The sequence below is a fragment of the Danaus plexippus genome, chromosome 24 (assembly GCF_018135715.1).
Source record: "Danaus plexippus chromosome 24, MEX_DaPlex, whole genome shotgun sequence".
Lineage (NCBI taxonomy): Eukaryota > Metazoa > Arthropoda > Insecta > Lepidoptera > Nymphalidae > Danaus > Danaus plexippus.
The window spans coordinates 4,053,713-4,069,821 of NC_083552.1; the positions used below are offsets into that span (position 1 = coordinate 4,053,713).

At 34.6% G+C, this 16,109-nt stretch overlaps 1 protein-coding gene across 1 annotated transcript in view; it reads right to left on the minus strand.

Moving 5' to 3' along the window:
- Positions 1 to 12,560: 12,560 nt before the first annotated feature.
- LOC116776013 (calsyntenin-1) overlaps positions 12,561 to 16,109 on the minus strand; it is a 128,708-nt gene continuing 125,159 nt past the window's right edge. The window contains exons 16-20 of the mRNA XM_061524175.1: positions 15,721 to 15,810; positions 15,259 to 15,391; positions 14,789 to 14,988; positions 14,347 to 14,458; positions 12,561 to 14,040 (exon numbers count right to left, since the gene is read on the minus strand). Coding sequence (XP_061380159.1) covers positions 13,973 to 14,040; positions 14,347 to 14,458; positions 14,789 to 14,988; positions 15,259 to 15,391; positions 15,721 to 15,810 — 603 coding nt within the window. The 3' untranslated portion in view covers positions 12,561 to 13,972. The remainder of the gene's footprint in view (positions 14,041 to 14,346; positions 14,459 to 14,788; positions 14,989 to 15,258; positions 15,392 to 15,720; positions 15,811 to 16,109) is intronic.

The following is a 16,109-nucleotide window of genomic DNA, read 5'->3' on the forward strand; positions in this document are numbered from 1 at the left end:
TATTATTCGTTTTCGTACGGTTCAGTTAATAAATAGTTAAATAGCTTGTCACTTGAAGCTCAAGTTAATTAATATTGAAAGAAAATAACCCAATAATTATTTGTCCGTCCATTAATTTTGTCATGATGCCCGCTTTACATAGTAAGTACCTACCTACCTATACTTGATTTTAATATGAATGTTGACTACATACGGAGCGTTAACAGTTTTTTAGTCATAAACCTTCACGTATATTAACGTAGGTCGTTGAATTAAAGACGTTAAACGCTTCGTATGTAGTTTTACGATACAAACTCGGACTAAAAATGTAGGTACCTACATAGGTAGGTATATGATATACTCAGGTAATTATTTTATGTAAGTTTATAAATATATAGTTATAAAATTCATGTATATAAAAGCGTTTTAAATTGCTATATATGTATATAATAATATGTTTCTTAAAAACGGTAAATTATATATAGCCGATAGAAATTATAATTGAATTAAAAAATTACCTAATTATTATCATAGAGTCGTAATACATATATAGTCGAATACATATATATATACTTATAAATATATAGATATTTCCTTCGACTCTCACTGGATTCACGTCTACGCTACGTATAACATATATATGTCAAGGGAACTGTACATTTTATATTTTACTATTATCATTCTTGAGAATCACGCTATCGAGTGGTGAAAACTGTATGATAATCGGTGCAGCAGTTTTTCAGTTTATCGCGAACAGACAGACAGACGCGGTGAGGGACTTTGTTTTATAATATGTATTGATATTTGCACGTTTGCCACAACTTTGACTACTACGCCAGAGTCTAAAGTTTTTAGTGTTAAACTACATTGAGCGAAGATTTAGCAATGGAAAACTTAATACTGTAAGTTTGTGAGTTCGGACACGTATTAAGGCTGCTGTTTGAATTTTTCTTAAAATAAATATCTTTTAATGTTATCTTACTGACTATTGTCAATTTTTGTTACTTCTCACAACTAAATTTACGCAGACAGACATCCAAACAGTAGTTTTCGCACTAAACACTAGTAAAACAACATGATAATATAGATTTTTCTATATCATAGAATATAAATATATACTTAAACATCACGCCAATTAAAATTCAAACAATTTATTTCCACGTAAAAAAATCTCGAACAAAACCCCTAGGTGGGTAGGTGTAGGTGGGTAGGTAGGTACATGTGTGAAAATCGTTGTATTGAAAAATCCCTATCTATACTGAACATTAACAAAGCTCTGTAAAACATCTCTAAAGACCGTGACCCTTGCATTTTTTAAGCTTTATTATATAGGTGTCACCCTATAACACTCAATGGCCCTAATTAATTAAGTCGCAACCTCTGAGGGGTCAACCCTCTGAGGTTACGGTGATTTGGAGGATAAATCACACACACAGCCGCTGAAATATAGTTTCATACACAAAACATGAAAATTTAAACCACCTTTATATTAAGTCGGTTAATTAAAAAAAAATTAAAGTTCACATATTTCCATAGAAATTTAATTATTATGAATAAAGTTTTATGGTATTAAATTTATTATATATATATGAGCTATTAAATTTATTTTTATTTGTATGGAAATAGTTATTTTACGTGTATTTTGGTGTTAATGATAAATATAAATCACACATATTGCACTAATATACCTACATATGTTTTGTTAGAATTTAAACCCACAGCGAGGTAAAAGTTCATAAGGTAATAAAAATAATATCGTATAAGACATTTATTCTTGTTATATAAAAGTATCGAACATTCTTTCATCTTGATATAACCTTAAATTTTTACTATAACTAATGTCACATTAACTCGTAATGATGCTTAAGACATTCACAGAAATAAACCTAATATTATCGGATTTACTACGCCTTTTTGATTATTTTAACTTTGTACTCCAGACGGTTTCGGTTGCTTTGCAGCAATCGTAATAACGGGAGGACGAGATTAAAGTGAGGTACGAGACGAAACCTCTCAGCATTCCATGGATTGACCGTACGGGAGCTGGGTCCGTCGCGTTGCAGGGAGAGGAGCTTAAAGAGTGCCTGGGGCTTGCAACCCAGGTGTAGGTTTAAGGTTTTTAGCGCGTTAAACGCTCGCCCCCACTGTCCAAGCTCCTCTCTCTACCTAACCAAATTTGAAACGAACCTGCTAGGGCTGCCTTCGACGCATGTTCCAAGAAAGAACTGTTGTTAGTTCTTGACAGGCCCAAGTCTTTTAGCAGGTTGCAGAGAGATTTGGCTGTTATACCTCTCGCTCCTACTTCTACCGCGTACAAATTTACAATAAACCTATTCTCAGTGAGCTCGTAATACTTGTTGACCTTGATGGCATGGTCTTTGGGGATGTTGTTTTCCCAAGGAACCGTAAGCTCTATTATCACAACGCGCAATAAAATTCGCGAATATAAAAATATGTCAAGTCTGGACGCCGTCGCCCAAATATCCTCTGGGATTTTATATTGCTTCTCATACGTGTCCATAATTATAGTTCAATCCGAAGCCGCTTTAATGATAAAATAGCGCGTTGTAAACCGAAAATATATATTAATTTTTAAATCTCACTAACTCCTTAGTAGTAAAAAAGAATTCAATGCACTATATATTATACTAAATAAATTATAAATAAATAAATAAATAAACTGTTTTGCTGTTTGTAACATCCTGTATAATCTCCCTCTTAGAGATCCAGAGACCTCGGACAATGACATTTCTACGACTGACACGGATAGTTTTGAAACACATTTTATAATATGGTATATGATATGGTTTACGCTATACAGCCGATAACAAAAGAGGTTTTATGTGTCGAAAATTCGGTTATGTCTTAGGAACTAGTATGTACGCTTTATTTTATATAAACATCAACAGATTTTAATATCTCAGAAATATGGTTGTATTTTCAGTAAATAGATAGGTTAAGCCATTAAAAAGAGATTTTATGTGCCAAAGATATCGTTATAACTTCTCTAGGTACTTTTTTGATCTACACTGTACACCCATTAATCAAAAAGTTTTTATATGTCAGAAATATTGTACCTAACATCTTTGGAACTATTTTAATCTATAGTATAAACCAAGTACTACCAAAGAGGTGTTATGTGTAAAAAATATCGTTATCTCTCAGATACTTGTTTGATCGAAACTATACAGCCAGTAGATAACTAAAGAATTTTTTTTATATGTCAAAAATATAGTTACATCTTGGGAACAACTACGTATAATCTATATAATAGCTATTGAATGAAGCCATTGCAAAAAATAAATAATATAATAGAGCTATTAGTTAAAGAATTTTAATAGATCAAAAATTTACACATTAGGAACTATATTATACAGCCAATAACCAAAGAGGTTTATTCGTCAAAAATGTTATGAAGTACATATATAACATAGGATTTGAAGTATCCAATAACAAAATGACAAAAATTCGAAACTTAAATATATTTTTTGTTGTTCTAGGTGCAGATAAAAATTACTAATCATTTGAATAATAATAATAATTAAATAAACTTCATTATTCCATTCGAAAAACTCTTTCGCGTTTCATCCAAACGGTGGGTACTCAAGATTACAATTCGTCCAACAAACAAAACCGTTGACATTGGCAAAATATTCAACGATTCCAGTGCGAATGATGCTATAGTATTAAAAATAAATCAAAACCGTGACCTCAATACCTTTCGTTATTTCAAATTACTCATAGTTATATCAATATCATCAATAATTTATAAGTGAAAACCTTTAAACTGTTTGTGTTTAAATCAATTTGGGAAACACGTACGCCATCTGCTTGGAACTGATAACTAAAGATTGGCGAATTTGAAAAAAGAATACTCGAAATAAATCCAGAATAAAAAAAAATTGATAAAGTAGTATTCATCATCATCATCAGCCTATCAACAAAGGCCTCTTCTCACATGGAGAAGTTTAGAGTACCGATCACCACGCTTCCTCAAGGCGGATTGGCGATTTCGAACTTATAAGTAATTTGATTATAAGTCCAGGTTTCCTCACGATGTTTTCCTTCACCGTCCGTCAGTGGAGTCTAAATACTCTTATAAAATACATATGACTCGGAAGAGATCACATTGGTACTTGCCATGTTATGAAACCCGCGCCCTCGTGCACGAGTTGGCCTAGAACCTTTAGGCCACCTCGACTTAAGGCAAATGGATTAAGACAAAATAAAAACAAAGCAATGATCGTCTAAAATATACCTACAGCGTAAAGAGTAGAGGTAGATTTCGTGAATTAATTTGAAAAATGAGAACGAGAATAAATGCTCATAAGTATGATAAGAAAGAGAATACAAATTATATATTTTTTTGTTTAAGCAAAGAGCTCTTACGCAAGGAGGTTTTAATATGTCAATAAATTTATTATAAATCTTTTTTTTTTATTGTAGACTTTAGAGGTTATATATATCTAATTAATTTTAGCCAGCTTATGTATACATTAGTCTATTTAATAGATTTAACATAGTATTTTATTTATTGCCATATTTGTATTTGTTTATACACCTTGTTAGTGTAGACTGTTGTCTGATACTGAGGTCTGAGAATATGTTAAGGTGTTATATGTATATATGAGTAAAAATCGATAAGATGAAATAAGGATAGCTATTGAATAAACGAATAAAAATAATAAAATGAATTTGTTTAGATTTAAAATATTTCTTTTTTAAATAAATACAGTATTTTTGAATATTTTAATGAAAATATAGATAATTATATATATATGAATAAAACTGGAGTGTCTGTTCGTAATATTGAAATAACCGTTTAATACTACATGCATACGAGTGTACGGTATATTTGCCTGATTAACATTTTTGTAAATTTTTGTTTGTCTATCTGTTTGTTCGGACTGACCTCTGTAATTGCGGGGCCCATTTTGACAGTACTTTTATTGGTAGGTAACTGATGTAATAAGGAGTAAGTTGTATCCTAACCCTGTATTCCGATCCTGAAATTAACCAGCGAAAGTGAGGCGGGACACGAGAAGATTAAAACTTTTTAATTTTATTGTTTTTTTTTACGCAGACGGAGTCGCCGGTTGAAGTTAGTACTTAAATACCTACTTATTATTAAATACGATGTTTTTATTCAAATATTTAATATACAACGTATAAAGTAAGTGTGATAATATGACTCATGAAAATACTACTAGTTTAACACGCTGAACATAAAGTTAAACGTTTCTCGTACATAATAACTATCTGTTCTGACTTGTATCAAACCGATAGTAAGGTGTTGATGTTAGAATAGGTTTGAACTTAATATATTTCAATAGGTTTGTGTAAATATTCAATAATAAATTCGTCTGTTTGTCACATCCTGTCGGAGTCTTTAATGGCGTCCCCATCAATGGGGATTACTTCACCATCAGGAATGAGGAAGTTACTGGTCATTGGACGACGGGTTTTGACAGAATTAGGTACGTGAATTACGAGAATTATATTAAAATTGTTTATAAAATATGTTATACATATTAATAAAAAAATATTTAGGTTGTTTTGATTTAATGTTTGTTGTCATATATTATTTATGTTATTTGTATATATACATATATATATAATGTTTTTTATGTTATGGCTTCATTCGCACTGGAATAGTGGAATATTTCGTCAATGTCAACGTTTTTAGTTGTCGGACGAATTATATTGGGTACTGTGTGGAAGAAACGCGAAAGAGTTTGTCGAATGGAATGAAGGCGTTTATTTAATTATTATTATTTGGTCAAACTAGTCAGTTGTGACAAAATCAACGGCTGTCATTATGACATTAGGTTTTTTTTTAACTTAGGCCTTCATCCGCGCAAAGACGTGCACATTATATTCTGCCAGTGTCATGTAGAATGGAGGAGACGCGATCCGGGATTGACTTTTGAATGAAATAAAACTTAACAGACATTAGGTATATGTATTATTTTTTAAATAAATAGATTATATATGAGTTTAATTATATAAGTAAGTTGTATATGATATAAAAAATTATGCCAATTTAGTACATAATATTAAATAGATTTTAAATTATATTAAATAGATTTTGTTATTCGAAAATATTTTATTTGAATTCATTGAATTCTTAATATTTAGTTGGTCAGTATTACGTAATTAAATTTTTTGGTAAAATTCTTAGTACTAGTTTGGATTAACACAATATTTTCAGTTACGAGCTGTTTAGTTAAATACTTAAATAAATTAATTAAATGGTTTAGTTTTATTTAAAACGATCTCAATTATTTGATTCTATAGACGATAAAAAATACGTTTACACTTTACGTTTTGGTGTTAAAACTTATAGTTGGTAACTAGGTAGGCATAGTGACGACGTTGAAATCGAAAGTCTTACATGTGATAAGGTTGTAAATTTAGTTATAAGTAATTTATTACATTTATATATTTTTTTAATAAATTAATTAATAATTCTCATGATTTTATAAAAGTCACGATTTCATTATTAATAATTTGGGAGCAGTGCTGACATTTCATAAATAATTTATATTCAAACGTTAGATATGAGACCACTAAAAAATATTCAATTAACTATTAGCACTCATTAATAATCTGTGTACGTCTGGTTTTATATATATAAGTGTATTTACCTTATCTCCTTTATATTATATATTTAGGTAATAACCATGTTTCACTAAAGTCACTAAATACACGAACCTGTTAAAATGAGATGGTCACTATGAAACGGTCATCGCACTCAAGATGGCGCGCTGCGGCCGGGAAAGACGCGCGAAAAGTGCCAGCACCAAACACCCCCCGGGCTGGCGGTGCCCCGCACCCCCAGCACCCCCCGCACCCTGAACACCCCCCGGCCAGCCATTCGCAGCCCAAAGGACGGTCGCCGCCTTCAATAATTCACCATAACTCCGCCCTAGTATCTACGCAACTGAAATGAGTTCGTCTTGCTCTATTCCGATGCGCATTTGTATTGTATCCTCCGTCTCGCTCTAACCCGTGTCAGGGTGTATGTTCATCTCGCTCGCACACGCCAGCGTACTCGCTCTGTGCATTATGCATCGTGTTTGTGGAACGATTTATGAGGTTTGTGCTGAGCACAGAGTAGAGCAAGCACAGAGCGCACACCACATACAATATTCCGTTTAGGTTATCATTGTACTCTACGAACTGTTATCACGAGAGCTTATTTAAATTTTATGACATATAATTCTTAAGTTATTTTTACAGAAGTATTATTTTTTAATTATTAATTACAAATAATAATTAGGTATAAATTGCATTCATTCAAATTTCTAAGAGTTTGTTTTTATATAACAGAAATATGTATATAATAAATTTTAATTTATTTTTAACGTTATAATGTTAAAATTATAGGAACATTATTAAAACCGTATTAATTTATTATTTCTGTATATAAAGTACAACTGTGAATTTTTCCGAGTGACATGTATTTTCTAAGAGTATTTAGACACAGACAGACGGTGGAGAAAAACATCGTAACGGAAACCTGCACTTATAATTGGAAATTATATGTTTGAATTCGCTAATCCGCCTTGAGCAAGCGTGGTGATTAATGCTCTAACTTTCTCCATGTGAGAAGAAGCCTTTGCTTAGCAGAGCGCACCGATAGGCTGATGAGGATGATGAATAAATATTAATATTAGGCAATTTCAATACTTTTATTTTTGTTTAATGTACAATTTATGGCATTACAGTTAATTCACATAGAATGAAAACTCTTTGGCGTTTTAAAAAACTTAACGAGTAGTTTTTTTTAAGTAAAATTAGATTTAAAGTAAAATACATATATTTTATTGCGTTGTTTATTAAAGCCTTTATTTCACACTCACTCACTTAACACTCTACCAGTGACTTGAGTACTTTTTTCTGTTACATATTATTTCAATGACAACACACACACACACATATATATATATATATATACACATATATGTGTGGGTGTGTTGTCGATATATATATTTACTTATTCGTTAAATTTATAAGAAAATTGAAGCTAAAAACCGTCATGGGTGTATTTCTTAATAGTTTGTTTTCCGTCTTTTAAATGTCTTATTAATCAATAGATTTCAATTGGAGTCGTAACTTATTAGTGACTTTCCTCTTACAATTAGAAATCCCAAGCATTGAACACAGTGGCGCCATCTCAAATAAACTCGATGTTGATACAATTAATCTCATTAGAATTTTATTTACACTATACCAGAGACACTCTATGGCTTTTTGGACAAAATCTTCTATATTTATGAATTCATGAATTTAAGTTTGGGTTTTAATCAAAGTACTTAAAATATTATACTTTCAAAATATATATATTTTTTTTGAACAATCCGCTATGAATTATATAAGACATGTCGCTTCAGTAAACATTGTATGTTATGTAAAGAGTCAGTAATATGATATAGAGATGGCATTAGTTTATATATATGGTTATTTACCGAAGAGCGACATCTAGCGAACGAGTGATACTCAACAGGGTGTTTAGGCAAAAAATAGTAACGCAATTATTCGTAAGATGTCGCTGTTCTCGAAACTTTCTTGTGAGTGGTTCTAGCTGGTAGTTTCAATAATTTTTCAATTTATAGTATCAGTATAGTAATGTTATTAATTATTTTTATGTAGCATTCATAAATAAACCCTTGACTTTTAAAGTCTTATTAATTAACTTGTTATATAAAATTTCCAAGGAAAATTGGCGTTAGATAAGTTTTCGACAGCTGTGGTAAATACTTCACAGTATTAAATTATTGTGCTAATTGTATTTGAATAAATAATATAATATATATTTTACAGAATCAATTTAATATACCGAGAAGTAGTACAATAAGCAGTCTTAAAAATTAAGAATTTTCGATCGGAGCATTGAATCACAATTGTAGCTCCTAATTTAACCAACTGCATATCATAAGACGGGACGTTGCCGAATGTTTCTTGGCGGAATTTCCACATGAAGGCACCACAAATACCAATCCTTTAGACGATTGACGGGTAAAAGTGTCATCAGGGAAATGGGGAGATCACATAACGGTGTTAGAGTTTTGTTAAGAATCCTCGGGTTGCTGAAGGGTGCCGAAAACGATTACATCTGGCCACGTACAATGGAACTTCACTCCACCTGGACGAACAGTTTACCACATTAAAGAGTTAAGTCATAACAAACAGATAGAGGCTTGTTAATAAACTTGTTTAAATTGGGTGAGGGTTTAGTTCTGAAAGGAACACCAACTGCCGAAAGATGGCGTTGTATTTTTGATCCATTTCTTGCTTATAGATAATATCGTCGAGGTTGATAGTCCTCCCCGGGGCCATCATCTTCGCCTGGTGGGAGGGCCTGCGTGGGTTTATGATACTCAAGGCTATACCGGAAGGATTAACCATATCGGGCAGGCCTGGGCTGAGAAGTAAGACTAAGAGGGGAGAGCGGTCTGGGGGCAACATTAGTGTCATTCCTGGTACTTCGCTGTTTAGCAGAATGTACTGTGACGCGGTTTTTTGCGGTTTTTTTCTTTTAGGGCGTATGGTGGCTTCCTTAGGGATTGCTACCGAATTATTCTATATGTATCTTTTCTTTCTTTCTATTCTTTTTTCCTTTCCTTCTTCTCTTTTCAATAGCCGAGAGGCTGATCGAGTTTACCTAGCCAGCCCTCTCCCTGGTAGATTTAACAGCTCTACTTCAACAACCTCCTTATGGCTTAAGGCGGTGTGTTGTGGAGTTATGACAATAGTCAATTTGAATAATTTTTTCAGAACAGATGAGCGTATCGAGCAAAACCGTACCAGGTTTAGGGGTAGGAGTTTGTTCCCTCGGAGATGCCTCCTGCGCTGGACCCCGCGGTCATAAGCCAAAAAAATCATGAGCGGTCAAAACGTGGTCCTAATTTTGGAGGTTGCAAGGATATTCAGCAACCTCATAAGGAATTACGTCAAGAACATTAAGGAAAGTCTTATTAACGATATATCCAAATGTTGGACATTTGTATGATATTGCTAAGATTGCCGTCCAAGAACAAGAACAGAGAATTGATCCAATCGTATCGAGAAAACAGGTAGATGTTAACTTATAAACCTGTCCATAAACCAGCGGAGGAGGGAGGAAGAGGAAATCGGAGCTAGAGATACTTTGAGTTTCTCTGGTAAACTGAGTTTTAAATAAATTTTGAACACAACTGAAAAAAAATTCGTCTCGAAATTGCCAGCTCTAAATTATCAGCTCATATAAAGCCACTATTATTGTTTCTTTCTACAATGAAGGTTGAACATCTTTTAAGAAACTTTGTCGCAAACAAAACTCAATCTGGGATGATTACAATTGATGCTCTCTGGAAATAATATATTCATAAACGATAAGCTTCCATATTTATGTAAGTATAGACAGTAAGAGACATTCATATCGTGTCGCGGAAGAAATCTAAAACATGTGTGATGTATCGGGGATTTTTATTTGGTATCAAATAATTTGAGCGCTATTATTATGGCACTTCAGCATTTCTTATGTTTACTCGAGGACTATAATATTCATGATGTGAAAAAACATGAAGATACACTAGCTGGCTAGCGCTGTTGGCTAATTCGTCACTTTTATTCGGGAAGCAATATTTCGGGATAAATTTAAAAAGGTCACGGAGCTCTATAAACACCTGAGAGTTTAGTCGAGACATATCCTGGGGAAATCATCGTACTGAGAGACTTCATCCCCGACGTCGTGACATCAGTCTCAGTAGATAAAGATGCCTCAGAGTCAATAATTCAATTCCATAAACAGTTTATGATAGGAGCACAAAGTAACAGAGTAAGGTTAAGATCAAGTAAGAAGGCCCAAGATACGGATATATTGAAGTCTTTTATTCGGCAAGACGAGAATGCTTAATATGAGATCCATGCAACGAGCTTAGAAATGCAGTACGGTTGGTTACACATAGATTTGAGCACCCCATTAGCACTAAAATGGCGCACCTTAATCCATGATTCGTTCGTCGTCAGCGTTGCTAAAATTTTATCTCAATTCGTTCCAGATGACTCTCCCAGATCCGCGGGTAGCAGATGGAACTGCTAAGCTTTTTCTGGTGGGATGTGAGGTACTCCTGGATAGCAGATAATACTCGCATCGTCACGATGGGGTTTTCGAAATCATACTCGAAGCGGCTAGTTTTTCGGAAGCCAAAAAGAAATAACCACAAACAAGCGATAAATAGGTTTTTTGAGAGAAGGCACTAGGGCTACAAAATCAAACGTCAAGCCTTACTCTATCATTCAAAGCGTCTTGGATTATAATGATGGATAAGTATGAGAAGTAATATAAAATCCCAGAGGATATTCGAGCTTTAAAGTTTAAAGCGCGTTGCGCCAGTAAAGCTTACGATTCCTTGGGAAAACAACATCCCCAAAGACCATGCCATCAATGTCAACAAGTGTTACGAGCTCACTAACGAACTCAGTACGAATAGGTTCGTCGTAAATTTGTAAGCGATATAAATGGGAGAGGTATAACAGATAAATCTCTCTTCAGTTTAATAAAAGACTTGGGCCTTGTCCAGAACTAACATCAGTTCATTCTTAGAACGTGCGTCTAAGGTTGCCCTAGTGGGTTGTTGTTCGAGATCAGCTTGTTCGGTGGAGGTGAGCGTTTGACGCACGTTTGAAAGGGGCCCCTAAAGTTACAACTGGGTTGCAAGTCCCAAGGACTATTGAAGCTCCTGTCCCTGCAGCGGAATGGACCCGGCACCCGCACGGTGAAGCCTAGGAATTCTGAGAGGTTTTGTGTCTTTTCTTTTTCACATATAACATATTTTACACTGCAAGACCACGAAAAGGTATTTTGTCTTAACTTCACATCATATTTTTTTATTGTAAATAATCGTCGAGTCCTCGAATTCTAGTCACTTTTATTTAAAAATATTTATGGGACCTTTGAATGGCGGGTGACTATCAAAAAGGATGTCCTCTTTCCAAATATTGATATAGGCTCATTTATGATTGCCAACACTTTGGAAATTGTGTTTCAATTACTATTTCCATATAGTTCTTAAAACCTTTACTCGCCATTCAGCAATATCGGCTCTATCAAGAAATTTTAAATAGATCTATATTTTTTGGACAAATATCTCATATTATTTAAAAATGTCTTTAACAGTACAATACCTGTTTATGATGCCATATTCTTTCAAAACTTTTCGTCGATGAAAACAAATTGCTAATATTGTGAATAGCATTCACTCGTCGGATGTCTCAGGATGTTGTATCATGTGAGTTAATAACAAAATTTCGAACATAAAATCCTATATAAATTGCTAGCACCTGCTGCAAGACAACTGGCACTAGCGCTGAGACTATGAATAACATTATAATGTTATTTTTGCTGACGGTACATGATACCTGTGTATAAAAATTTCAATTTGCAAATATAATAGCAGGGATTTTTTAAAATTTAGCAAATAAAATAGATTGTTTCCAGCATTTTCCTCGAATAACACTCCTGTGTTAAACAAACGTATGGTAAGTCCCAACCATTTGCGTCTGACCCACGGAACCATCGAAATGAAACACCAATACATTTTAGACCAACTTTATTTTTAGCTAAAATATAATAATTCAGACATCAATGAAGTTTATCTAAGTATACAATAATACCGAAAATACAAAATTATATAAAATGAAATAGACAAAAAACTTATAGTAGCTACCTCATGTTCAAAACACAATCAAAAAAAAAATGCCAGCATTTTGTGCTCGAGCTGCTGCTATCACAGCTCAGATCTTAAATCTAAATTAAAAAAGGGATAATGGCGTTTGGACGGTAGTCGAGTGGAATGACAACTCAACCGAATACAGACACGAGCGAGTCCGGGGCACGGTATATGTATGGGGAGAAAACAATGGCACGGATACAAACGGAACGAAAACGACACGGACCCGCATCGCTAACGTGTCGCTGATAAATTTAGGATGTTTCCATATAATGTAATATAAACCTTTTACTGATAAAAACAAAGTTGAATATCGTATAACCATATACAAGCAACGTTAAAGCGACACGCCCAACAAACGATTCCAACAAAACAAATCAAAACACAAAGGTCCAACTCCGATAGAAATAACATACAACACTTGACCTCTACGTAATTACACCGATGATTATGTCGAAAAAGATTGCTCAGTGTTCAAAGATCCTAACACCCGATCCTGATATGATGCCAGAGGGAGACAGAAGTAGCGTGGCGCGTGTGTGCGAGCGAGATGGCAACACACGCCCGGACTTAACTACACTTACGCTAGATGGCGTCGGAAACAAACATATAGCCACTTAGTACCTAACTGTTAGTAAAAATCCCTTAACGCGTTCAATATATATATATCATATAAGTCATACAGCAGATCCTACAAGTTCTGTATAAGTGTATAGTATAGTACATCTATATTTTTTTTTCAAATAACTCTGTGCCTAATATACATTTAAGCCGATTTACTTTGAGAAGCTCGTTAAGGGTAGAAGTGGACATTTCACAGTAACATTACCTACGGAGTGACGTCACGCAGCCGACGGCAGAGAAAATATGGCGGAGACAGAAAAAAAAACGAGGAAATCACGAAGCTTACTTATAATATACAATACATTGTTATCTCTTAAACTAACTTAACAGACACGCTACCGTTAGATACATAGATACAAGTACTCGGGCAAACGGTTAGTCGCAACAGGTCGAGCTGGGAACCTTTACGTATAAATTTGATATGATTTTATCTTGAGACTTAACTTTAGAACCCCGCTTGCGCTTTCCGAATGTGAACCGTAACGAACATCTCAATTCCGTCTGATAAGATATTATAAAATAAATTTAGATACTTATAAATACGTGTACTAAGGTCGAATTTACATTGACGAGGCGCCAATATCGGTAGTGCGTGGTGTGTGCGAGCGAGAGGGGAGACGTGCGTGTTAGGAGCGAGCGGGACGGGTATACATTTACATAGTGCTGTTGTCCCACTCGAGCTGGCTGATGTTCCTGTACTTGTGCTGCTTGCCGGCCATCACTGGAAATTACAAATACATATATATAAATATTTATTTTACATTATGAGGGTACTTAGGAAAATACAGATTTTTTTTATGAACCCGGTGTTTGCAGATTATTATTAAAGACGAGTATATATAGTTCAAAACTGTTACTGTTTTTATTATTTGAATTTTTTGCATACGATAAAATTGTACCGAGAGTTCACTATCACCATCGTTGATATGTTTGTACGAAATTAAATCTTATTTATAAGCAGTTAAAGTTCATTCTACTTTTCATGTAATATGTTATAATAATAGTTTATTTATACAATAGTACTGACCCTCTCCTTCTTCGTCGGAGGAGTCGTGGTGATCGGAGTCTTCATCCGAGCAGGATTCCGCCGAGGAACTGTCTTCACACACTCGGCTAGGAGATACGACGCACTCAGTAGCCTTCAAGTGACGAGAATAAAATTTTATATATATAAGATATTAAATATACCGTGTAATGAATTCTCATCGTGACGATGAAAAGACCATGAGAAAAGATAGAAACAATCCCGTGATGAGACATGCTCTCATATCTGATATGACCTTTGATTTGATAAATTACTTGATTGTTTATGAAGTTGTATCACAAGGATAAACGACTTTTATCTGTGGTTAAGACACGGGACACAAAAATATATGTATATATATATATATACACACATTAAGACACATAGGACTCATAAACAATAAGTAACCGATAGTGGTGAGGTCTCGTTATCAAATCCTATGTACCTCCTCCATCGGATTGACGGTGATGGTGAGGGCGGAGTCGTCCCAAGCCATTTCTGTGTCATTAGCTCGTAGAGGGCGGGGTCGGGGCGAAGGCCTAGCCAGGGGCGAAGGCCTGGCGGCTCGCACGCGGGCCGCGACCACCACCACGAGAGCTACCACCGCGCCCGCCATCACCGCTCCTATCACCACTGCCACATTGTCTGTTGAGAGAATTTTATTTCAATACATATGACTTTAAAAGAAATTAGTGGCTGGCAATTAAGTCTGATGTTTTCAGAAATTTGATAATTATATCAAATTATATTACCTGAAAGTTACAAAGAATTTTTGATATAAAACATAGCAGCGACATCTATGTTTCAAACCGCAATACTATTTCTGTTTTGGTGCCAAAGAAAAGGATATTTTGTCGTTAGGAACTATATATGCGAATTCCTAGAGGACGTGTGTCTGTGTGTTTGTTTACTAACTGGAGTTGTGCCGCTCGTGCAGGTCCAGGACCCGCGCCGCCGGTATCTCGGCCGAGTGCTGCGAGTGCTGCGAGTGTGATGCAAACGCCCGCGGCACATTCATAGCCACGGCGGGCTCTATGTTGTTGCTGGTCTGTCAGTATTATTATATATGTATAATGACTCAAACTTATACAGGATGCTTGATCAGTCTATATAATTTTAGGATATCATGATTCTGATGCTTTTAAACATATTATTTACAGACATCTAGACAGAGAAAGTAATCCGGACTGCTTATACAGGGTGTTATGATAAAACTTGGTATAAAAAAAGTAATAATATTTTATTTCTTATTTGTTTTCGTGAACTGCTTTATAGGAATGAATCGAAATAACACTAACGAAATTAGTATGAAAAACTAATCACGATGAAATGTTGTTTAAATATTTTATCTTGTCTCGTTGGCTAGCCCAAACTTACATGTTCCCTAACGACGTCCATTTTGTCTGCGAGTCCGGCAGGGCGGAGCGCCCGGGTGTCAGACGCCGCCCTCGGGTGCTCCACCGTCAGCTGAACATATACAGACATTAAAATTAATATAATATGTATTTAATTTTTTAACTTAAAAGCCGATAGTTTCGTGTGTGGTTGGAAGGTAAGAAAATTTAAGTAATGTATTTTTACTTGTCACTTAAGCAATACCTGCAAACGGGTCCGTGTTTTGTGTTGGGGAAAGTTAGGTGAATTTTATTTTACTGCTAGAATCAACACTAAATTTCCTTTACGGAAAGATATACATGCTATTTTACTAGCAGAAGATTGAAAAGATAACTTAACACGCGTTTGTATCATACAGCGACGTACAGACA